Here is a 21,064-nt window from a genome sequence, read left to right as displayed (position 1 = left end):
GGTTAAGGAACGCATTAGAGAGATATACAGCAGAATCGATGGACAAAAATGGTATGGGCACTTGTACTAATAGACTAATACGACATAATTTAATGATGAGAAGACAAAACTTATGCTCTATCATCACCAATCTCCTAATGGAGTTTCAAGTCGACAATGTGACTAAAAGAAAGACAGTCACATGTGTAAACAAATCAAAACACAAATGTGCCCAGAATCCTCTTGGTCTTATACTTGGTGGAGAAGAAGATGAAGGACTTTCAAGTTATCTTTGGAGACACTGGAGACGTCATACACTACGGAAACAATTATGGATGAGAAGACAATGGATTTTTCCAAATGATCATAGAGAATATTTGCCGGAATTATCAACTATATCGATCTCAAGAAGGCGACAAGATCTAGAATCATTTCCAACAACATCAGATCTAATTTTCTTAGTTAAAGTAATGTCAATGATATTCTGGAGTTTCAGCACCAAGCTGATAGCCAATCAAAAGTGTGTGAAAGGGGGACTTAACAGATTTTATATGTTGCCTATAAGACTAATTAACAGCAGGGTTACTTCCACTCCTTCACTGAAATTGTATCAATTTCATGTATTTGCGTATATCGGTTGTATTGGAAAGTTTCTGTATAGATTTGTATTTGCGTATTTTGTAAACACTTTTTGATCTCAATATAATTGATTTATGGAAAAAATAATAATTATCAATGCTACACACATCAAATTAAACAAATTTTTACGATTAACTGCCATGAGATAACATTGCAGTCGTGTTATTTCGTTCGCTTTTATTCGTCGTAACCTTTCGTTCACATCTTTTTAATGTAACTTTTTATCTGTGTTTTTTTGTCGTAATTTTTCGTAAATTATTTTTTAATTTCTGAAAAATGAATAAATACAATCTACAGTTGTGTCTTCTCTTCTTAACCTTACAGTCATATTTTTGTATATTTTATGAACCTGTTACAACTTATTCTTTTGTTGTCAAATATGATATGTAAATGATTATATTTTTAAATTTATTTTTTTATTTGTTTTAAATGATAAAATTATGAATACATTGTATAAGACACTATAAATTTCATGAATAATCATATAATAAATTACAGATATTAAAAATATTAATTGAGGACCATTCTTAAAATGACATAATGATTTGTTTAAATTCATTTCTATTAATTACTTTAATCTTTTTTAGCATAACTCAAACATATTTCTATTTCCAAAATCAATTTTTACTTCATAAAAAATGAATATTAATATTACTATTCACTCAATCAGTAAGAAAATTACCAATCCTCTCAAAGTTGAATATAACTAAACAGAAAATTATCACATATTTTATTTATTTGAATCAAAACTCAGTTATATATTCATATAAAAAAAATACATCTATTTTCATAGAGGTAGTATTGTAAATGTATATATAATACAAACAACTATCGTTTTATAGATGAAACATATTTTTATATAAAACAACCTATAGTCATTAAACATTCTGGCAATTATAATAGATTATATATATACAGTTAATCCAATATTGAATGTACTTATTACTTATTTTTCTCCGCGTCAGATGCTGGTTAATTATCCTGAGTCACACATAAATAAATATTAGAGGGGAAGAATAATAATTAGAACTTATAACAATAACATTTAGGTGTATGTTGTAGCATCACAATGTACGCGTCTAAGGAAGATGGTCGGCCAAGGACGGCCACGCTCCTCATTTTTTTTGCAGTCAGAATCCAAAACCTTTTCAAATTTTTATAATATTTCATATTCAGTATCTTTTGTTGTTAAGATTTCAATTTGAGTGTATTATGACTAGAGGTAAATATAAAAATTTCCTTAACCTATATGAAGTTGTAGATAAGTCTTTGTCGTCAAGATAGTTTATTGGACAATCATCTCAACCGTCAATCTTTCTGTTGATCACCGGTTTTTCATCTCCCAAAAACTAAATATTTCCAACTGTAGAAAATATAATAGAATGAACTGTGATATTTTATTTTTATTTTTACCTTGAACGAACTGTAAAATAGAAATACAGAAATCCATATTACTTTCTATAATAAAATTAGTTTTCTAATCAAAAAAGCATGAAGTAGACAAATATATATGTATATATATATATATATACTTGTGACAAAAAAAATAAACAAACATATACGAGCCAATATGCTCTCATTTTCTGAAAAACCAAGTTGAACAACGTTGTTAACAGGTTTGGATTCATACCAATAGAATGATAACTCTCGCTGAATAGATGGTTGTATACCTAGATACTGAATATAATTACAACGATTAACAAAATATATCAAACTGCAATAAATTTCTCACAGTGATGAGACGTCATTTCTAACAAATCTCTTTTAACTAATACAAATATAAAGAAAATTTGAATACAATGGTGAGAAGTTATTTATATATAGATTTCTAAAAATGTAAATATTTGAATAGACACAACTGTTTGTAAAAGACACAACTCTATATTCAATAGACGCAACTTTTTAGAGAGACGCAACTGTAAAAAATTTCTGTCAAAAATATAAAATAAAGAAAATTTGAATACAATGATGAGAAGTCACTTATATATAAATTTATAAAGATGTGAACATTTGAATAGACACAACTGTTTGTAAGAGACACAACTCTACATTTAACAGACGCAACTTTTTAGAGAGATGCAACCATTGAAATTTTCTGTCAAAAAAAAAATATATATATATAAATATATTTTATAAAAAGGTACTACGAAAAATCGTAACTGTTGTTGGCATTTTTTTTATTGTTATTATTATATTTGAATACAATAATGAGAAGTTATTTATACATAGATTTCTAAAGATGGAAACATTTGAATAGACACAACTGTTTGTAAAAGACACAGCTCTATATTCAACAGATACAATTTTTTAGAGAGACGCAACTGTAAAAAATATAAAATAAAGAAAATTTGAATACAATGATGAGAAGTCACTTATATATAAATTTATAAAGATGTGAACATTTGAATAAACACAATTTTTTGTAAGAGACACAACTCTACATTTAACAAACTTCACTTTTTGGAGAGATGCAACCGTTGAAATTTTCTGTCAAAGAAAAAAAATATATATATATATATATATTTTACGAAAAGATACGACGAAAAATCGCAACTGTTGTTGGTATTTTTCAGATTGTTATTATTATATAGATTAAATTAGATTTTATTTCTGCTATGTATAATTTTTTTCTATATCACTATTTTAGTTATATTAATTCTTTTTTTGCTCTTTCAATAATATTTTTAGTAACGTATGATCTAAATCATTTTTCTATAATTTTTAATTTAATGTATATCATTAGTTTAATTATATTAGTAAATTTAATTATTATATTTACCATTATACATTTTATTATTTTTAGCTGTTTTGACTTTCGACAATATTTTTCTTAAGAGAACAAGGTAAGTGGGAAGAAAAAAAAACTATTTTGATAATTAAAGTTTTTTTATTTGTTAACAATTAAAGTTTGATGTTGGATTAAAAAAAAATACATTAACTCAGTTTATTTAAAACAAATTAACTTCGTACGTACGTAGAAATTTGAGTCTTTTTTTTTTAACAACGTATAAATTGAGTCAATTAACCTAATTAATATATTAGTATAATAAATACAAAGATATAAATTTACATTTATTTTGTTGTAAACAAAAAAAAAACTTCCATTTATTAATTAGTATTTTAAAAAACTTCCACATATAATAAGATCTCCAAGACTGAACCCAACGTAAAAATGGAAACTGATCCATCTCCTTTCTTCATTAATGAAGATTCTAACGTTTAATTGACCTATTGAGTGCCATAGACGGAAACAAAATATCTCTAATTTTGAATAACAATATCTCCATATATGTCTCTTTTACATATATCCCTCCATATATGTATGTAAAATCTACAAAATTTACACACACATAATATGTATGCTGATATATAAATACCAAAGACAAAATCAAAAGATCGAAAAACAAATTCTATCACACAATTCTTCTTCTTCACCAAACCAAAACGTTGACAACTTGTGTGAGTTTTGCAATGATGAGGGGTGCTGTTTCGACCGGATTAGTAACGGTCATGGTAATGATACTTGTGGTGTTAAACCAAACAGAGAGTGCTATTGTGAAAAAACCACATAGAAAGTCTTGTAATATTTATATAGGAAATTGGGTCTATGACCAATCTTACCCTCTCTATGATTCCAAGACTTGCCCTTTCATCGAGAAACAGTTTAACTGCAAGTCCAATGGTCGCCTTGACAGCGAGTACCTTAAGTATCGGTGGCAACCATCCGGCTGCAATCTCCCCAGGTGATTCCATCTATTCTTTATGTATCTATAACGTTTTTCGATACATAAATCTAGTGCGTTTTGAGACATAAACCTAACCCTAGGTGAATTGCTATGGCCTATGAGTACCTGTATCATTCAGGCAATTTAGGCATCAATTAACATTGTTTTGGAAACTTCTTCATTCTCAAAATTTCTTAAATATTTCTTGATTAGGGTCTTAGGATTGATAACTGGATCCATAACATTTTGTATGTTGCATATGAGTTCATATGTAAGACTTGAGAAAATGTTATCTATGTTATAAAAATTCATGATGCTATTGTTAATTTCGTTTTAGCGGTTAGACAAAGCAATGTACCTAGCTAGGTACTTAAGCATGCGGCAGCGATTTATAGATGGCTTTAATACAGACTTCGTTATATAAAAATAAAAACGATTCAATAGAAATGTATACTCTTCATTCCCTTTTACTCTTTTAGAATTAAGTAACCGAAGCTGGATCACCACCCCTCCCTTGAATTCTACACTAGAAAAAAAAATTGTTAGAAGGTCTAGTAAATAAAATGTTATAAACCCAACCATATATATCGGGAACATATATAATTTGTGATAATGCTTATATGACGAATGATATAGAATACTGTTAAACTGAAAATATATATACATTTTTCTTATGATGAATGATGTATATTGCAGATTCAACGGCTTAGATTTTTTGGGTAGAGTAATGAGAGGGAAGAAACTGATGTTCGTAGGAGATTCACTGAGTCTAAACCAATGGCAATCTCTAACTTGTTTGCTTCATAACGCCGCACCAAACGTCAAATTCACCCTCACGCGTTCCCCTTCTGGCCTCTCCGTCTTCTCATTCCCGGTAACTTTACTAACTTCTTCATTAAAATATTTAAAACTTCGGTTTATTTTGGTTTTGATTAATTCTGGTACGGTTCATGTATGTATGCATTCACGCAATGCAGGCTTACAATTCCTCAATCATGTTCTCAAGAAACGCGTTTCTGGTGGATATAGTCGGAGCCCCACCGAATCGAGTAATGAAGCTCGACTCAATCTCGAGCAGTTCCTTGTGGAAAACCGCAGACGTTTTGGTCTTCAACTCTTGGCATTGGTGGCTTCACACTGGCAGAAAACAACCGTAACAATCCACTTTATATATGTCGTCAAACATAACTTAGTGTATGGACTTAAATTAGTATCCAATAACTAATGTGCTCATTAATTTGGCGTTGCATGCAGATGGGACAAAATTCAGTTCGGCCGTAATGAAACGGTTAAAGACATGGACCGATTAGTGGCGTATGAGAAAGCCATGGGGACTTGGGCTAAGTGGATTGATCAAAACATTGATCCTTCCAAAACCAAAGTCTTCTTCCAAGGTGTTTCTCCGGACCATGGCCGGTAAGTTCTTTTTCTATATAACTTTTGTTGTATTCGATAAAATTACGAAAATTATGAAGTAAATGGAATTGTTATTTAATTTACAACCTTGGAACATATTGTTTACACAGCGCAAACGAATGGTCGAAACAAGGTGGCAAAGGCAGTTGCATTGGCGAAACGAAGCCCGTTATAGGATCAAAGTACCGGGCAGGACCACACCGAGCGGAGATGGTGGTGGCAAAATTGATAAAGATGATGAAGAAGCCGGCGCGGTTAATGGATGTGACATTGATGTCTCAGCTAAGGAAAGATGGACATCCTTCAGTGTACGGGCTTGGCGGTCACAAGGCACCAGATTGTAGCCACTGGTGTCTTGCTGGAGTTCCCGATACCTGGAACCAGCTCTTGTATACTGAGTTGTTTCATTACGGGTTTTTTTGATGGTTAGAAACTGTGAAAAAAAAAATCATTATATGAATTACTTGTTACCTCAACATGTTTATTTTAGATTTGATTTCCTTTTCTCTTTTGTAATGTAATTTACATACATCATTATTTTTATGTTTTTATTTTTAGTTATTAAGACAATGTATATTTTTTTAAAGAGAAAGGTAAGTGGGAAGCAAAAAAACTTTTTGATAATGAAAAATATTTGGGTTCAGCCCTAGGGGTGAATACCTCTTATTCATCACCACTTAATCAACCAATCAAAATAAAGCAATATGTCATGTCATATCATATTAAAAAAATAATTCAAAATTAAAATAAAAAGACAAAATAAATTATAAAAACAAATTCTGTAAATTTTTTATTAAGGAAATTATGTTGGTTTGGGTTTATAAATGAGGATTAGAGTTCAAAATTTTATAATTAAAAAAATTATATGTCGGTTTGGATTTATGAAAAAAATAGTTAAAGATTAGATTTTATAATTAAATGATATTATGTATCGGTTTGCGTTTATAAATGAGTAGTTAGGGTTTAGATTTTATAATTAAACAAAATTGTTAATGTGTAAATATGGTTTGATTTTAGTCCAACATCAAACTTTAAGGTGTAAATATGGTTTGTTTTCTTAATTTATTTTGGCTTTTTATTTTAATTTTGAATTATTTTTTAAATATGATATGACAAGGTATATTGCTGATTTTGATTGGTTGATTAAGAAGAGGTGAATAAGAGGTGTTCACCCCTAGATTAAGAGGGGGTGAATAAGAGGTGTTTACCCTTAGATTAAGAAGGGTTGAATAAGAGGTGTTCACCCGTAGGGGTGAATCCAATAATTTTCCCTAATATAATAAATACAAAGATAAACTTTCACATATTGATTAGTATTAAAAAAAAAACTTCCACATATAATAATAAGATCTCTAGATCTCCAAGACTAAATCCAATGTAAAAATGGAAACTGATCCATAGACATAAACATAATATCTCTAATTTTGAATAACAAAATCTGCAACATCTACACACACATAATATATATATGCTGATATATAAAACCAAAGACACAGACAAATTAAAGAAAAACAAATTGTTCTTCTTCACCAAACCAAAACGTTGACAACTTGTGTGAGTTTTGCAATGATGAGGGGTGCTGTTTCGACCGGATTAGTAACGGTCATGGTAATGATGCTTGTGGTTTTGAACCAAATAGAGAGCGCTATTGTTAATGATTCATTATTACCACATAGAGAGTCTTGTAATATTTATATAGGAAATTGGGTCTATGACCAATCTTACCCTCTCTATGATTCCAAGACTTGCCCTTTCATCCAGAAACAGTTTAACTGCAAGCCCAATGGTCGCCCTGACAGCGAATACCTCAAGTATCGGTGGCAACCATCCGACTGCAACCTCCGCAGGTTATTCCATCTATTCTTCATGTATCTATAACGTTTTTCCCGATACGTAACGTAGATCTAGCTAGTGCGTCCTAAGACATATTTACATAATCCCTAGGTGAATTGGTATGAGTAATGTAGGCATCAAATAACAATGTTTGGGAAACTTTCTTCATTCTCATATTGTCTTTTAAGATTTCTTTAATATTTGTTAATCATAAATATTGCCACCTATGCATTTTGTATCGATCGGTGCATGCATAAAATAGAATTTCATGCACCTCTTAAAATTTAGTAATAAGTACCTTTTAACTATAAGCCAAAAAAGCATTCATAATGCTATAGTTGATTTCATATCATTATGAATAAAAATGTTACAAACCCAACCATATATCGGGAACATAAAATGATTTGTGATAATGATTTTATATATATGAACGACATAGAAATATTGATTTGAGTATAAAATACACATTTTGTTTTGATGATGTATATTGCAGATTCGATGGCTTAGATTTTTTGGGAAGAGTAATGAGAGGGAAGAAACTGATGTTCGTAGGAGATTCACTGAGTCTAAACCAATGGCAGTCTCTAACTTGTTTGCTTCACAATGCCGCACCAAACGCCAAATTCACCCCCACACGTTCCGCTTCTGGCCTCTCCGTCTTCTCATTCCCGGTAACGTTTCTAACTTCTTCATTAGACTCTTTTAACTTTCCGGTGTTATATAGTCCGGTTTAATTTGGTTTTTGATTAATTCTGGTTTGGTTCGTGTATGTTGCATGCAATGCAGGCTTACAATTCCTCAATCATGTTCTCAAGAAACGCGTTTCTGGTGGATATAGTGGGAGCAGCCCCACCGAATCGAGTGTTGAAGCTCGACTCAATCTCGAGCGGTTCCTTGTGGAAAACCGCAGACGTTTTGATCTTCAACTCTTGGCATTGGTGGCTTCACACTGGCAGAAAACAACCGTAAAAATCCACTTTCTATATATATGTCGTCAAACATATCTCATGTATGGACTTAATAGTATACAACTTATAATGTTACTCATTTGGGGTTGCAGATGGGATTCAATTGCGTACGGTAACGTAAACGTTAAAGACATGGACCGATTAGAGGCGTATGAGAAAGCTATGACGACTTGGGCTAATTGGGTTGATCAAAACATTGATCCTTCCAAAACCAAAGTCTTCTTCCAAGGAGTTTCTCCGGACCATGGCCGGTAAGTTCTTTCTCTATATAGCTTATATGTTGTGTTCGTTACTTATACACTTCATATTTAACGATAGAATGGAATTATTAATAACAACAATATTGGAATATAATGTTACAGCGCAAACGAATGGTCGAAACAAGGTGGCAAAGGAAGTTGCGTTGGAGAAACAACGCCGGTTATGGGATCCAATTACCTGGCGGGACCACACCCAGCGGAGATGGTGGTGGCGAAACTAATAAAGAAGATGAAGAAGCCGGCGCGGTTAATGGATGTGACATTGATGTCTCAGCTAAGGAAAGATGGACATCCTTCCGCCTACGGGATTGGTGGTCACAAGGCACCAGATTGTAGCCACTGGTGTCTTGCTGGAGTTCCCGATACCTGGAACCAGCTCTTGTATAATGAGTTGTTTAATTACTGATTTCTTTGATGGTTATAAACTTTTAAAAAAACTATATTAATTATAAGATTTACTTATCGGTTATCACTGGTGTCTTGCTGGATTTCCTTTTCCTTTTTGTCATCCAAAACGCTTGAAAACAAAAAGGATTCATTGACTGGTTGAACCATTTATGAAAGAAGACCTAGTTTGATCCTTCCTGATCTTCTGACTAAATTGGCTAAAATATTGATCATAGAATTTAATTAGTGAGTAATTAGAGAACATATGTAATATAGTTTGAACTAATCCATTAAAGTTATTGACAACAAAAATAAATAAATAAAATGACTAGAGGACTAAGAAATTATAAAAATAATATTTTTTAACAAAATTTTAGATTAAAAAAAAAAAAGATGGAACTTGTAAATTATAAGCTTTTTCAATTATAAACAATAATTGAAAGAAAAGGTCGGTCGAAGCTTTTTTAATTTTCAAGAAATGTTTTTTAAAATTTGGGTTTAGAGGAAAATAGAAATTTGACTTGGTCATAAAAAAACAAAAAGCTTTGGTTTTTAGAGTAAAAGACAAACAAACACATCTCTATCTCTCTCTTTCACTTCACGTTTACGAGGCAGTGTCGTCGTCGTCGACCTCTGGATCTCATCGGGGTTTCATCAATCTCCTCCGCTTCATCCTCCGTCGATCTATTCACCGTGTACCGTACTTAGGTGTCTTGAGATGTCGATTTGAGAGACTCTACACGGTTAGATTTACAACGCATTCTCCGCCAGAAAAGGATCATAAATCATGGCTGCTGTGGATGTTCATCGGTTCGCTGAGTCAATCACTTGCCATGCTTGGAGTCCTGATCACTCCAGTATGTTTCCCATCTCTCTGATTTCGAGATGCTTTTGCTTCTCTTCCTTCGCTTTTTGTTTCATTTACTGTTTGGTCTTTGGGAAGATGAGAAAGGAGTTTTGAGGTAGCATAAACTAGAGATTCAGATCATGTTTTCAATTCGGAAATATTGGAACTTTTTGAGTTTTTGAACTTGTCACTTATTGGGATTCGAATGACTTGTAATTTCCTGGGATTGAGGATTCTGAGGTCAATGTTATATATGTCCCTTGTGTTTATTTTTCTGGGTTTCAATGTTAGGAAACATGAGCTTAATTGAATTGGTTTATGCATCATTATAGGTAAAGAAAGATTGATTCTTTCATATACACATTCTTAGTAGTTTAGGTTCAACTTAGCAAGAGAGAGCAGTTGGAGATTCCAGAGAGATGCTAGGTAGGGTTTAGGAATAGTTGGTATCTAGTATTAATTGATTAGTTTTACTAAACCGATGAACCCAGTTTCTTGTAATCCCTTAACCTAACCATTTATGTGATGTGACATTTGTTTCGTTTTCCTTTGTAGTGGTTGCTCTGTGTCCTAACAATACTGAAGTTCATATCTATAAATCATTATCTCAAGACCAGTGGGAGAGGTTACATGTCCTCCAAAAGGTGAAAACTTTCTCTCTCTATCTGAAACTAATGAACCTGCACTCCTTTCTTTCCTCATTCTCTACTTTCATATGTTTACTTATTCTCATATCACTGATCACTTGTCACTGAAAAGTCACTTGTCACTGAAAAGTGTTCTGTAGACAGCTTAAATCTCCCTTTAGAACAACGTCATGATTATTGTTTTGAATTGTTGCAGCATGACCAAATTGTTTCTGGAATAGATTGGAGCTCAAAGTCCAACAAAATCGTCACTGTTTCTCATGACAGGAACTCGTAAGTTGCAACCTTTGATATAACCTTGCACTTCGCTTTATGCTGTGAGAAACTCCAAACCTGTTATTCTTAGTTCTTCCCTGGTTTAGTTCGTGAAACTGAGTTTATAATGCTTCTTGAAGGTACGTGTGGAGCCTCGAAGGAGGTGAATGGGTACCAACTCTTGTTATTCTTAGACTAAATCGTGCTGCACTTTGTGTCCAATGGAGTCCAAAAGGTAAATGTATCAAATCCTAAAATTTCTGAGTTTTTAAGCTTAATTACTGATGTAATATGTACCTTTACTTTTCGTATAATTTCTAATTTAGGGTCCCATCTTTTTGTTCAATATCTTTAGAGAACAAGTTTGCTGTTGGAAGTGGTGCTAAAACAGTTTGTATATGCTATTATGAGCAAGAGAATAACTGGTAATCTCTTCTTCTGGTTTTAATTATCATTATTTGGCATGTTGCATGATTTTTTTGCTATGCATGGTGTTGTCGGTCTAAGAAATTGGTATTATCTTGTGTTATGTTCTGCATGTTATCAACACCAAATTATTCTGGTTATCTTGGCATGCATAACTGTGAATTGTGTAGAGGTTTTGACAAGATCTGGAATACGTGCAATCCTCACAATATGTGCATAACTGTAAATCAGGATCTGGAATATGTGTATATTATTTGTTTCATTAAAGTTTCGCCATTTTGGTAGGCTGACATTGTTTGGCTTAACTGTTCTCAGGTGGGTCAGTAAACTTATTCGGAAAAGGCACGAATCTTCAGTCACATCTGTTGCTTGGCATCCTAATAATGTGAGTGCAATTGACACAACCTCTTGTACTTCATGTATTATGCAGGCTCTGTGAATGCCTTCTCTACCAAAACATTGTATTAGTTGGCCACTAGATAGAGTATAAAGTACATGAGCCCTAAGATAGAATATCAATCTCCACAAACTAGTTTATCTTCTAAATCATTAAATATGTTCGTGTTGCTTCTCTTATTGTCTGTTTTGCATTAGATTCTTCTGGCAACGACATCTACAGATGGAAAATGTCGGGTATTTTCAACATTCATCAAAGGAGTTGACACAAAGTATGCTCATTACTGAACATCTACCTTTTAATTCATTTTTGCAAACATGGGGCAATTTCTTATTTGTCTTCACTCAATCGGTTGATACAGGGATTCAAAAGCAGCCTCACCAGCAGAAACCAAATTTGGGGAGGTTCGTTTGGCAGGCTTTCTTTTAGTAAATATTCTGATGTTTATGCCATATATCTGTTCCCTCTACTCTCTCATCTAATGTTACGGAACTTTTTTTCTGTTGTATCTTTGTTGAAACAGCAAATCTTACAGCTTGATCTCTCATATTCTTGGGCGTTTGGTGTGAAATGGTCTCCTACAGGAAACACCTTAGCTTATGTAGGTCAGATATTTTTTCTAAGACTTGAGATGTTTGTCCATTGCACTCTACTGGAAATATAGAGTGACTTCAACTTGGTTGCATAATTTTTACTTCCCTCTGTCTCACTTACCTAGTTTCTGTAATCGTGTATAGGTCATAGCTCCATGATATACTTTGTTGATGATGTTGGTCCTTCCCCTTTAGCCCAAAGCGTTGCATTCCGAGATTTGCCTCTTCGTGATGTGGGTCAGCATCCACTCTTCTTTTACTTTTGAGAAACTGGTCTTCTCCATGTGTTATGTCCTGAATCGATATATTGCTATTTCAGGTTCTGTTTATTTCTGAGAAAATGGTGATAGGCGTTGGATATGACAGCAACCCAATGGTATTTGCCTCAGATGATACTGGAATATGGTGTGTAGCTCTCTGAATCATCTGCTTATTTTTCTCTTAGCCGTTTGCATACTATGAAATCCTTCAAGTCTTTTACTATTCTTAAATCGCAGGCCGTATAGTTAGTTCTGAAATGATTCACACATTGATGATTGCCTTGTTTATAAGTTTTTGTTTATGGTTGTAGGAGCTTTATTAGATACATCGGAGAAAAGAAAGCAGCATCTTCGAATTCCAGTTACAGTTCGCAGGTACCAATTTACCAAATTTTCCTTCTTGTGTTTGTTGGTAATATGTCTAGTTTTAGCTAAATAGTATAAAATATGATTGAACTTTAGCTTATCACTGTATTGTTCTTCTAAGATAGTAGTCTTTCCGGTTAGTCTAGTTGCTATTTTTTTTTCTTGGATTTACTACGTTCCACTTGCATTATGTTGTTGTGTTGTGTCTCATCCATCTGTTCATTATGTGATATTTTCAGTTTTCCGAAGCATTTGGGAAATTCTACGGTAGTCAATCAAAGGCTGCAACAGCCAACGATGCATCTGAATCACGTGGAGGCGTTCATGATAACTGCATAAAGTAAAATGCCTCTTCAAAGTGTCTTAACTATTTCAGTCCATTGAATGTTAAGAGACTGACGCATAATTTTACCTGAAACTTGCAGTTCCATTGTGTCTCTGAGTAAAGCAGGGAGTCCCAAAGTAATGCGATTCAGCACCTCAGGTCAGTCACTAATTTGGAGTCAGCAAATCCGATTCTCAAAAAACAAATCAGCAGTTTCCTTTACTCAGCATATCGGTTTGTTATTTTAGGATTGGATGGCAAAATAGCCGTATGGGATCTGGAGAACATGGAACAAGAACTTGGCAATCAGGTTTAGTAAACACACAAAAAAAAAGGCATATCTGGAGCGTAAGCAAGATTTTACTGAATTTGTATATCAGATTTTTTTTTCCGACTTAATGCCAGCCTTTTTAACCCTTTCCAATTTCATAATTGTTTCACTTTGCAAACTACAACAATAAAGTTGCAGTCTTAGTAATTTTGAGCTATGCTCTTCACCTTTGGATCTTTGTAATATCTTGAATGCTTTAAAATTTGATTTATTGTAGTCGAAATGTGTAATACTGTACCTGTTTTTAAATATATGTTACCTTTTTACCAACAGAAAAAAAAGAAGAAGAAAGTGTATACGGTACCTTTTCAGCTTGTGTCAAATCAAATAATACGAAAAGATAAGTTTTGTACACAACGAAAAGGAAAATAGTAGTTTTTGTCCCCCGGAAAGAAGATGATATAGTGTATAAACCGGAGGAACAAAATCTGCTGATGCAAACAGACAAAATTAACATTTGGAATGTTCCCCTAACCATTCCTACTTATTGTAAATTTAACTACTGCCCGTGTTTTGAGCTACTTACTTCCAGAATACCTATAACTAAAAGCTTTTTAAGCATAACTTAGAGATGTAACTGAGAAGTAGATTTGCAGAGAAACACAACTCGAACGACTAATTATATGTTTCCAAGATCATTCCTTTTCGTCCCATAAGCGATGAAGTTGACACTAACATCGTCTGACAATAACCATCTTCCTGTTATCGGGTTGAACACAAATCCAGCCATCTCTTTCACCTGCAATCCACAGTTTCCTGATTATCATTACTACCACAATGCATCAGATAAACAAATGAACAATCCTTCTTTTCTTGATATTAATACTTGCCCACATCGAGACATGTGTACTTTTGTATTGTTTCAGTCAGCTTAAGATTAGTAAATGAGATTGACATAAGGATTATAGAATGAGGAGGGATTGGCTTACATCGATTGAAGCACGTTGTAATATCATTGTAACTTCTTCAGGAGTTAGAAAGCTTGACCACTGGTGTGTGCCTTTAGGAAGCTGTAGGTGAATTATTATTAAAAAAACAAATGTGAAACCGGTAACACATGTTGCGAAATGGTGCTAAAAGAAGATAAAGAGGTGCAAAACTGAAAATTTACCCAACGTAGAATGTACTCTGCTGCAACAATGGCTGATGCATATGCTCGCATAGATCGATTAATTGTAGAAAGTAATGTGGCCCCATTAGGGATGGTCAATGCTGACAATGACTTGCAAAATTCTGCAGGGTTCGCTACATGCTCAATGACCTTCATTGTACAAAATCAAAAGTCTTGTCATGAAAAATGAAATTGCAAGTGAGAAATGGGAATATATACATTAAATATCAAGGGAGTTTGAATAACGAAAAGGTCCATGCTGAAAGGTTATATGGACTAGACAAAAGTACCTCTAAGGCAAGAACAGCATCAAACGTCCTCCCTTCATCCACCAGCTTTTCTGCGCTAGAAAAAATATTATTTAGCAATAAAGCATAGAAGAGATAACAGAGAATCAGCTTCTGTAAAAGATTCCAAGAAACTTTGATCATCATCTAAGATTAGTAAAAAATACCTGCTGTAGTGCATTGATATTCAATCGTTGAAGTCACTGGATCCATATCCTGCAGAGATATATTTATTGATATATAAGAAAGAATAGAAATCAAGATAGAGAAGGGGTTTTATGAACTTGAGTCCTACGCAATGAAGTGAAAACATGTTACTACATGTCAACTATTATGAAAGCTGCCAACATGAACTGCTAATTTTGACAGAACTGAAGTGTAGAGTTCGAATAAAAAGGTACTCAAGAAAAATACTACACCATATGGAGTATACAATTGTACTTAGCATAACAATACATCCACTGTATAAGTTATCTGAATGATTACTGAAACAAATAAAGTAAGAGACCTTACAGCGTGAAGACGAGCAATTTTGACATTCTTATCAACAGCATCAACTCCTGTGACAGTTGTCCCATCCGTGCTAGAGGCTTCAAAGAAAGAAAAAAACAACAAGGCACCGGTCACCAAATCTTCATTATAACTAACAACAATGTCATTCCACGTGTAACCATAAACGCTAAACCAACAAGCCCAACAAGAGAGATTACCAAACTCTAACACTATTCAGTATTATCTACTTGCTAGACCCTAGACTGGTTCTCATAAACGGAAAAATGAAAAATCATATGCCAACTAAGGTATACAGAAACAGATGAAAAAAAATACCTCAGAAAGTAGCCCGCCACCACAACCTACATCGATAAATCTCAGTCCTTCAAAAGGCCTAGCAGAACTCGGATCCTTACTGAGAAGAAAAAGGGTTAATCCAACAGAATACGATAGAAAGAAACCAAAATCATCCACAAGAAATGAACCTGAAATGCCTGCATAAGGTCGACCGGATGAAAGCCAACCGGGTTGGATTCATTAGATGCAACGGTTTAAACGGTCCTTCAGAATGCCACCTTTAAATTAAAAAACACAGAGAAAAAAATCATGTAAAACCCCTCAAGACTCAAGAGTCTATATTTTACGAATCCAACTTGTCAATTGCAAAAACAAAACCAATTTGTTCCAAAACAACGTCAACAAGAATCCAAAAGATAAAAACCAAAACTTTACTAAGCAATCAAACTTTTGATCATTTCCTAGAAATTACATTCCTCTACCATGCATTAATAGCTCTGTAACTATTCATTCAAATTATAAAACAAACGAGACGAACCAGGTATCAGCAATGGCAGAGAATTTGGCAAGTTCATCTTGATTCAAAGATGTAGGTGAGGATGTGTTTCGGCTTTTATTGGAAGCTTTGCTTTCAAACGTTTGCACTGTCTGATGCGAAGAGGGTAAAGATGCAGCCGAAGCATCAGTATCTGAAGTCGAATACAGCCGCTTGTGAAGTAAACACGACGGAGGAGGTATGATTGGGGAGGAAGATACGCGACGAGCAGAGAGAAGAAGCCTTTGCAGTTGATTCATCGGTTTCGAAAACAACATCTCGAAAGATCAGAGATTGGCTGAGTCAAAGAGAAATCGACCGTGAGTTTCGGTAACGGCGGGCGGTCGGTGGTTACTGACGTTGATTTCGCCGTCGGCGGAATGAACAAGTGAAATTGAAGAAGAGAAGTAAAAAGTGCAAAATTTTCGAAGATTGTAATCTTAATGGGCCACATTTTAAACTAAATGGGTCTATATATCTGGGCCTATACCATTGTAAGCCTAAAAAATATGACACTGATAATCAGAAATTAAAAAAAAAAAATAGAGAATACTTATTTATTTATTTAAATAATTTTAGATTTCAGGGTTAAAGATATAACGCTGTAGAATTAGGGTTTGTGGTTTAAATTTTATAATTTAGAGTCAAGGGGTTTAAAAATTAAATTTTTTACTATCGTATTAGTTTCTAAAATGACTATTTTCCTACTTTTGATATAGAATTTATACTATTTTCATAATTCTTCGTTTATCTTTTTGCTAAAAGGTTTTGTTTCAATATAATTCTTCCATATGATATATGTTGTTAAATTTTTTTTTAAGTATTGGTGTAAATCTATATATACATTTTTTAAGTACATTTTGGGTTTTACCTTTCTATTTATACTTATTTAAAATTTATTTACAAAATTAATCCCTAAAAAAATTCCAAAAATAGCATTATCTCAGATTTTGTTTCCTAAATACTTTATATTTTATTCTAACTAAAAAAATTACAGTAAAATCAATATAGAAACAGAATGATATATTTAACCACACCTTTTCGAAAAGCAATGAAAATAAACTATTGAATTAACTGAACAGACGAATACAAAAGGAATTCAAGTACAAATTACAGGGCATATCGACGGAAAAGAAATTGCACGTGTTGAATGGATCAGAGAAGGCAGAGTTCCTTTACAAACAATTGAAGCTAAAATAGATATTATATCACTGAATCATTTGCAAACAAAGAAAACAACGATTTGATTTTCATTTTATTTTTCAATACCTGTGAGCTTTGATTCTTAACATAAGAAGAAGTTCAATCCACATTTATTTAAATATTATAATTAATATATATATATAAACTTAATAAAATTTTAAAATATTATGAATATGTAAAATTAAAAAAGTTTAAAATACTATATTATATAGTTATATAGTAGATGAGTTATAAATATGACATGTTGGAATTAATAAAATATCATTAAATTTGTGCTAATATGGGTTAAATCCTTATTTTATTATTTTTTAACACTATTAGTGCTAATATGGGTTAAATCCTTATTTTATTATTTTTTAACACTATTAATATTAGAATATTTGACATATAAAATCAAGAGTATTTAACTAAGATTGTATAAAATAATTAAATCATTAAGAATAATGTGAGTTAATCATAACGTATAAATGATTTATTATGTATTTAGATACTTTATTTTTTTGCTATAATAATTAAAAATCAAAATAGAATCTCAAACACTAAACAAAACAAACTAAATATAATAAAAAATAGTTATGAAGTATATTGTGGGTTAAAAATAAATATAAATATTTAGCTGTAGAAATAGTCGGAAAATTTAGTTATTCGTCTATTTGCAAAACATCCAATATTTAACAAACAAATACAAAATAATACTCTCTCTCTTAACACCACTCTTATCTTTTAGAGAGAGAAAGGAGATTTCCGGTGAACACCGGACTTTTTGTTTTTTCTTTCCGACAAGCTTGACTCTGTTGTGCTGTGTCGGATGTATATATTTCCATCTTAGCTATTATAGTTATTATTTATTAAGCTAAGATTGGATTTTAGATTTTGTTTTGTTTTTCTTCTTCTTTCTACAGGAACTTCAATCAGATCCCGCAAAAGAAAGATTGGTTTAGCCATCGGCTTAACTTATCTCAAGATGGAGTAATATCTTCGCTAACAAATTCTTCGTTGATGAGTAACGGAGTAGACCTCAGATTAGGTCTAAAGGCGGAGCTTCTGTCTCAGATTTAGTTGTAAGTCGGAGAAAATCTGAAAATTTTCAAGAATTCCAATCTTGCGGACGAATCAGTAGAAGAAGTTAGCGATGGTGGATCTGAAGTCCGGCAACGGAGCTGAGCCTGGTCGTGGATCTGGTCGGTTACGATCGTGTCAAATCTCCTCCTTCTCACATGTGGACACATGTGCACACGTGGCACTTTAATCTGTTATCCTTATCTTGAATTGGGTAGGATAAGTGGGCTTAATTTTAAACGAAGTTGTAAATGTCGGGAATTGGGCTTTTATTACACCATCTGTAATGACCTTTGGGTTTTCATTTTAATAAAAATGAAATGGCCGACAAAAAAAAATAATAATAATAAACAAATACAACATAAGATATAAATAATAATAAAATTATATGCACGAAGTGTACCATATATTTAAAATCTAATAGTATATATTTATTAGGATAGCACAAAGTTCGAAAGAGTAGTTGGATTTGGATATGGTAGAATCAGTTTATTTCACTTTCAGCTATAGTAATTTTCTAGCAAAAGGTCCCACGATCAAGTGGGAAATCTCATCGGCTTAGGGCATCTTTAATGGGAGAACTTTTTTTTGTGTTCTTAAATTAAGGCATCCTTAATGGGAGAACTTTTTTTTGTGTTCTTAAATTAAATATATTGTGAAAATAATCTAAGATCAGTTGTTAAGATCATAGGTTAAAAAAATGGGGGAACTAATTTTGGTGTTCTTAGAATAAATATATAATAATATAATATTGTTAAACATTTTACAAAGATGTAATTTATTATTAACTATAGACCAAAACTTGAATGTGAACAAAGATACAAACCAAATTCAATGATCCTTGGACAAAAAAAAAAAAGCTAAGCTTGAGATACATATCGAGTTGCAGAGTGAACATTCCAAAAAGCTAGTTTTGCCAATTCAATGAGATTAGACCAAGAGATATCAATGATGCAGCAGCATCACTTCTTGTCTTCTGCTTTTCTCGGCTGCAAAACACCATTAAACCAGACATAAAGGTTCAGTAACAGACCTGAAAACTCTACGCATAAAGAAATGCTATTGATGCAAACACAAATAGCACAAAACAGGATTAAAACAGCAATCTCAGTCGAAAGATGGTGATCTAGTGATTATAATAATCATTGTATAATCATTCAATTTGGACAGAATTTCATCATTGATTGCATATAACAAAAGGATCTCAAAACGAAAACACAAGAAAGAGAGGTCAGATGGTAGTGCATGTCATATTATCAACACTGTATTTCTGATTTGCAGACGTATGGAAATTGTATCCTCATTCCTCCGATAAAAACCAAAACTTTGAATCAAATTCACAAAATTGAAAACACAAAAACAATGAATTTGGATCAGAAAATATGGCAAATCATTCACTCTGCCGAAGCAGATCAGACTGGGTGTCACAAAACATTAATGCCATCTCATCATCTCCATCAAAAAAGCTTTAAAACACGATTAAAACCTCACCACCAAGGCTTTTTGCAGCATCCTTTAAGCTCCCAGAGAAGTATTGTTGGAGTACATTTAAGCTCACATTCTTCTCTGTACTGCTTTTCTTCTTCTCTGATCTTTTTGTTCCGCTAATATCCTAAAAGCACAGCAGCAATATCATAAAATGTCAAAGCTACGAGAAGAATCCAAGTAGTCCATTCAGGCAATAACGTGAAGAAGTAAGCAACCAAAACACCAATCCAAACCAAGTAGCCTTGAGTGACCAAAATCGAAAACTTGGACATGAACACAGCGAAGACACCAACGACGGAGAAATTGAATAAAAGTATCAGAAACGTGATGCAATCAATCGGGAATCTAAAACGATCGATCAATAAAACTAAGATTTCTCCACCTAAGTTCCCTAAAACGATGAAAGCTGAGAAACCCATGTAAAATTTCAAGAATTTAACACATCTGAGGTAAAAGAGAAGGACGAGAACGAACGTTGCAACAGTGATTGCAGCGACGAAGACGAGTGAATTCAAAAAGGCACCTACAAATTTGTCCCATGAGGAATCCGAATCGCTCTCCGAGTAAGCAGCGGTGGCTATGGAGGAGAAAGAGGCGGAGGAGGAAGAAGAAGGGTCGGAGTTTAGGATACAGACAAGTAGAACAACGGTGAACATACAAATCGAGACAGGTGTGAGGATTGCGATGAGTTCTTCGCCTAGATTCAATTTCGAAGGGAATGAGAGAAATGAAAATTTTTCGTTCTCTCCAAATTTTTTCGACCAATCAGAACGCAGGAAAAATATAAGAACGGTCCATAGATCAGTTCTATCTGAAGATCATTTTTTTTGCTCTAAGCACACTGTTTCGTTTTTTTATAATATTATTGGCTAAGAACATGGTAATTGTTATCCCGTTAAGGATGGCCTTAAAGTGTATATGACATCGGCACATACAAA

General features: G+C 33.0%; 4 protein-coding genes, 1 long non-coding RNA gene, 3 other non-coding genes and 1 pseudogene across 12 annotated transcripts; 4 read left to right on the top strand and 5 right to left on the bottom strand.

Moving 5' to 3' along the window:
- Positions 1–3,964: 3,964 nt before the first annotated feature.
- Positions 3,965–6,329, top strand: LOC104789147 (protein trichome birefringence-like 43). The gene is made up of 5 exons (XM_010514886.3): positions 3,965–4,361; positions 5,040–5,217; positions 5,321–5,496; positions 5,598–5,759; positions 5,870–6,329. The coding sequence occupies exons 1-5, from the start codon at positions 4,090–4,092 to the stop codon at positions 6,180–6,182; spliced, it is 1,101 nt and encodes a 366-aa protein (XP_010513188.2). The 5' UTR covers positions 3,965–4,089; the 3' UTR covers positions 6,183–6,329.
- Positions 6,330–7,208: 879 nt separating this feature from the next.
- On the top strand, positions 7,209–9,289 carry LOC104786541 (protein trichome birefringence-like 43). The gene is made up of 5 exons (XM_010511972.2): positions 7,209–7,606; positions 8,086–8,263; positions 8,379–8,557; positions 8,653–8,811; positions 8,923–9,289. The coding sequence occupies exons 1-5, from the start codon at positions 7,326–7,328 to the stop codon at positions 9,224–9,226; spliced, it is 1,101 nt and encodes a 366-aa protein (XP_010510274.2). The 5' UTR covers positions 7,209–7,325; the 3' UTR covers positions 9,227–9,289.
- A 369-nt stretch (positions 9,290–9,658) lies between these two features.
- LOC104786540 (actin-related protein 2/3 complex subunit 1A) lies at positions 9,659–13,870 on the top strand. 2 transcript variants are annotated; one of them, XM_010511971.3, is made up of 15 exons: positions 9,659–10,064; positions 10,610–10,698; positions 10,898–10,974; positions 11,097–11,191; positions 11,312–11,381; positions 11,698–11,767; positions 11,977–12,050; positions 12,141–12,183; positions 12,303–12,384; positions 12,517–12,605; positions 12,692–12,777; positions 12,944–13,007; positions 13,238–13,338; positions 13,424–13,482; positions 13,572–13,870. In XM_010511971.3, exons 1-15 carry the CDS (start codon positions 9,995–9,997, stop codon positions 13,637–13,639), a joined length of 1,137 nt encoding a protein of 378 aa, XP_010510273.1. In that variant the 5' UTR covers positions 9,659–9,994; the 3' UTR covers positions 13,640–13,870. The 2 variants fall into 2 exon arrangements, 1 of the variants encoding a protein (XP_010510273.1); XR_015556706.1 differs by having other exon boundaries at positions 9,663–10,064; positions 12,517–12,609.
- An 89-nt stretch (positions 13,871–13,959) lies between these two features.
- On the bottom strand, positions 13,960–16,798 carry LOC104786539 (ubiquinone biosynthesis O-methyltransferase, mitochondrial-like; annotated as a pseudogene). Its single transcript, XR_015556707.1, has 9 exons — positions 16,380–16,798; positions 16,030–16,119; positions 15,881–15,959; positions 15,566–15,642; positions 15,220–15,268; positions 15,056–15,105; positions 14,766–14,915; positions 14,584–14,664; positions 13,960–14,393 (listed from the first exon to the last, which is right to left on the bottom strand). The product of XR_015556707.1 is annotated as a ubiquinone biosynthesis O-methyltransferase, mitochondrial-like (transcript).
- A 1,415-nt stretch (positions 16,799–18,213) lies between these two features.
- LOC147943614 (uncharacterized) lies at positions 18,214–18,993 on the top strand. Its single transcript, XR_015558537.1, has 2 exons — positions 18,214–18,389; positions 18,482–18,993. It is a non-coding gene; the product is annotated as an uncharacterized LOC147943614 (long non-coding RNA).
- A 358-nt stretch (positions 18,994–19,351) lies between these two features.
- LOC104786538 (uncharacterized) lies at positions 19,352–21,059 on the bottom strand. Of its 3 annotated transcripts, none has more exons than XR_767541.3 (3): positions 20,601–21,059; positions 20,130–20,250; positions 19,352–19,627 (listed from the first exon to the last, which is right to left on the bottom strand). XR_767541.3 is itself a non-coding variant. In XM_010511970.3 (3 exons), the coding sequence occupies exons 1-3, from the start codon at positions 20,780–20,782 to the stop codon at positions 19,584–19,586; spliced, it is 294 nt and encodes a 97-aa protein (XP_010510272.1). In that variant the 5' UTR covers positions 20,783–21,042; the 3' UTR covers positions 19,352–19,583. The 3 variants fall into 3 exon arrangements, 1 of the variants encoding a protein (XP_010510272.1); XR_015556705.1 differs by having other exon boundaries at positions 20,650–21,011; XM_010511970.3 differs by having other exon boundaries at positions 20,654–21,042.
- LOC147943613 (small nucleolar RNA Z196/R39/R59 family) lies at positions 19,739–19,827 on the bottom strand. Its single transcript, XR_015558820.1, has one exon. It is a non-coding gene; the product is annotated as a small nucleolar RNA Z196/R39/R59 family (small nucleolar RNA).
- LOC147943612 (small nucleolar RNA Z195/SNORD33/SNORD32 family) lies at positions 19,864–19,949 on the bottom strand. The gene has a single exon (XR_015558819.1). It is a non-coding gene; the product is annotated as a small nucleolar RNA Z195/SNORD33/SNORD32 family (small nucleolar RNA).
- On the bottom strand, positions 20,009–20,094 carry LOC147943611 (small nucleolar RNA snoR4a). Its single transcript, XR_015558832.1, has one exon. It is a non-coding gene; the product is annotated as a small nucleolar RNA snoR4a (small nucleolar RNA).
- Positions 21,060–21,064: the final 5 nt, after the last annotated feature.

Source organism: Camelina sativa, chromosome 5 (assembly GCF_030686135.1).
Source record: "Camelina sativa cultivar CO46 ecotype springtype chromosome 5, ASM3068613v1".
NCBI lineage: Eukaryota > Viridiplantae > Streptophyta > Magnoliopsida > Brassicales > Brassicaceae > Camelina > Camelina sativa.
This window is presented reverse-complemented; position numbering and strand designations above follow the sequence as displayed.

What these genes read in the sequence shown, in the direction of transcription:
- LOC104786540 (XM_010511971.3), top strand. Translation starts at nt 9,995, where the DNA reads ATGGCTGCTGTGGATGTTCATCGGTTCGCTGAGTCAATCACTTGCCAT. An exon ending in ATCAAAGGAGTTGACACAAA is followed by an intron (nt 12,051 to 12,140) that starts GTATGCTCATTA and finishes CGGTTGATACAG; the next exon opens with GGATTCAAAAGCAGCCTCAC. An exon ending in AATGCGATTCAGCACCTCAG is followed by an intron (nt 13,483 to 13,571) that starts GTCAGTCACTAA and finishes TTGTTATTTTAG; the next exon opens with GATTGGATGGCAAAATAGCC.
- LOC104786538 (XM_010511970.3), bottom strand. Translation starts at nt 20,782, where the DNA reads ATGTTCACCGTTGTTCTACTTGTCTGTATCCTAAACTCCGACCCTTCT. An exon ending in ATTCCTCATGGGACAAATTT is followed by an intron (nt 20,251 to 20,653) that starts GTAGGTGCCTTT and finishes CTGTGCTTTTAG; the next exon opens with GATATTAGCGGAACAAAAAG. An exon ending in TGCTGCAAAAAGCCTTGGTG is followed by an intron (nt 19,628 to 20,129) that starts GTGAGGTTTTAA and finishes GGTGTTTTGCAG; the next exon opens with CCGAGAAAAGCAGAAGACAA.
- LOC104789147 (XM_010514886.3), top strand. Translation starts at nt 4,090, where the DNA reads ATGATGAGGGGTGCTGTTTCGACCGGATTAGTAACGGTCATGGTAATG. An exon ending in TCTCCGTCTTCTCATTCCCG is followed by an intron (nt 5,218 to 5,320) that starts GTAACTTTACTA and finishes CACGCAATGCAG; the next exon opens with GCTTACAATTCCTCAATCAT. An exon ending in CACACTGGCAGAAAACAACC is followed by an intron (nt 5,497 to 5,597) that starts GTAACAATCCAC and finishes CGTTGCATGCAG; the next exon opens with ATGGGACAAAATTCAGTTCG.
- LOC104786541 (XM_010511972.2), top strand. Translation starts at nt 7,326, where the DNA reads ATGATGAGGGGTGCTGTTTCGACCGGATTAGTAACGGTCATGGTAATG. An exon ending in TCCGACTGCAACCTCCGCAG is followed by an intron (nt 7,607 to 8,085) that starts GTTATTCCATCT and finishes TGTATATTGCAG; the next exon opens with ATTCGATGGCTTAGATTTTT. An exon ending in TCTCCGTCTTCTCATTCCCG is followed by an intron (nt 8,264 to 8,378) that starts GTAACGTTTCTA and finishes CATGCAATGCAG; the next exon opens with GCTTACAATTCCTCAATCAT.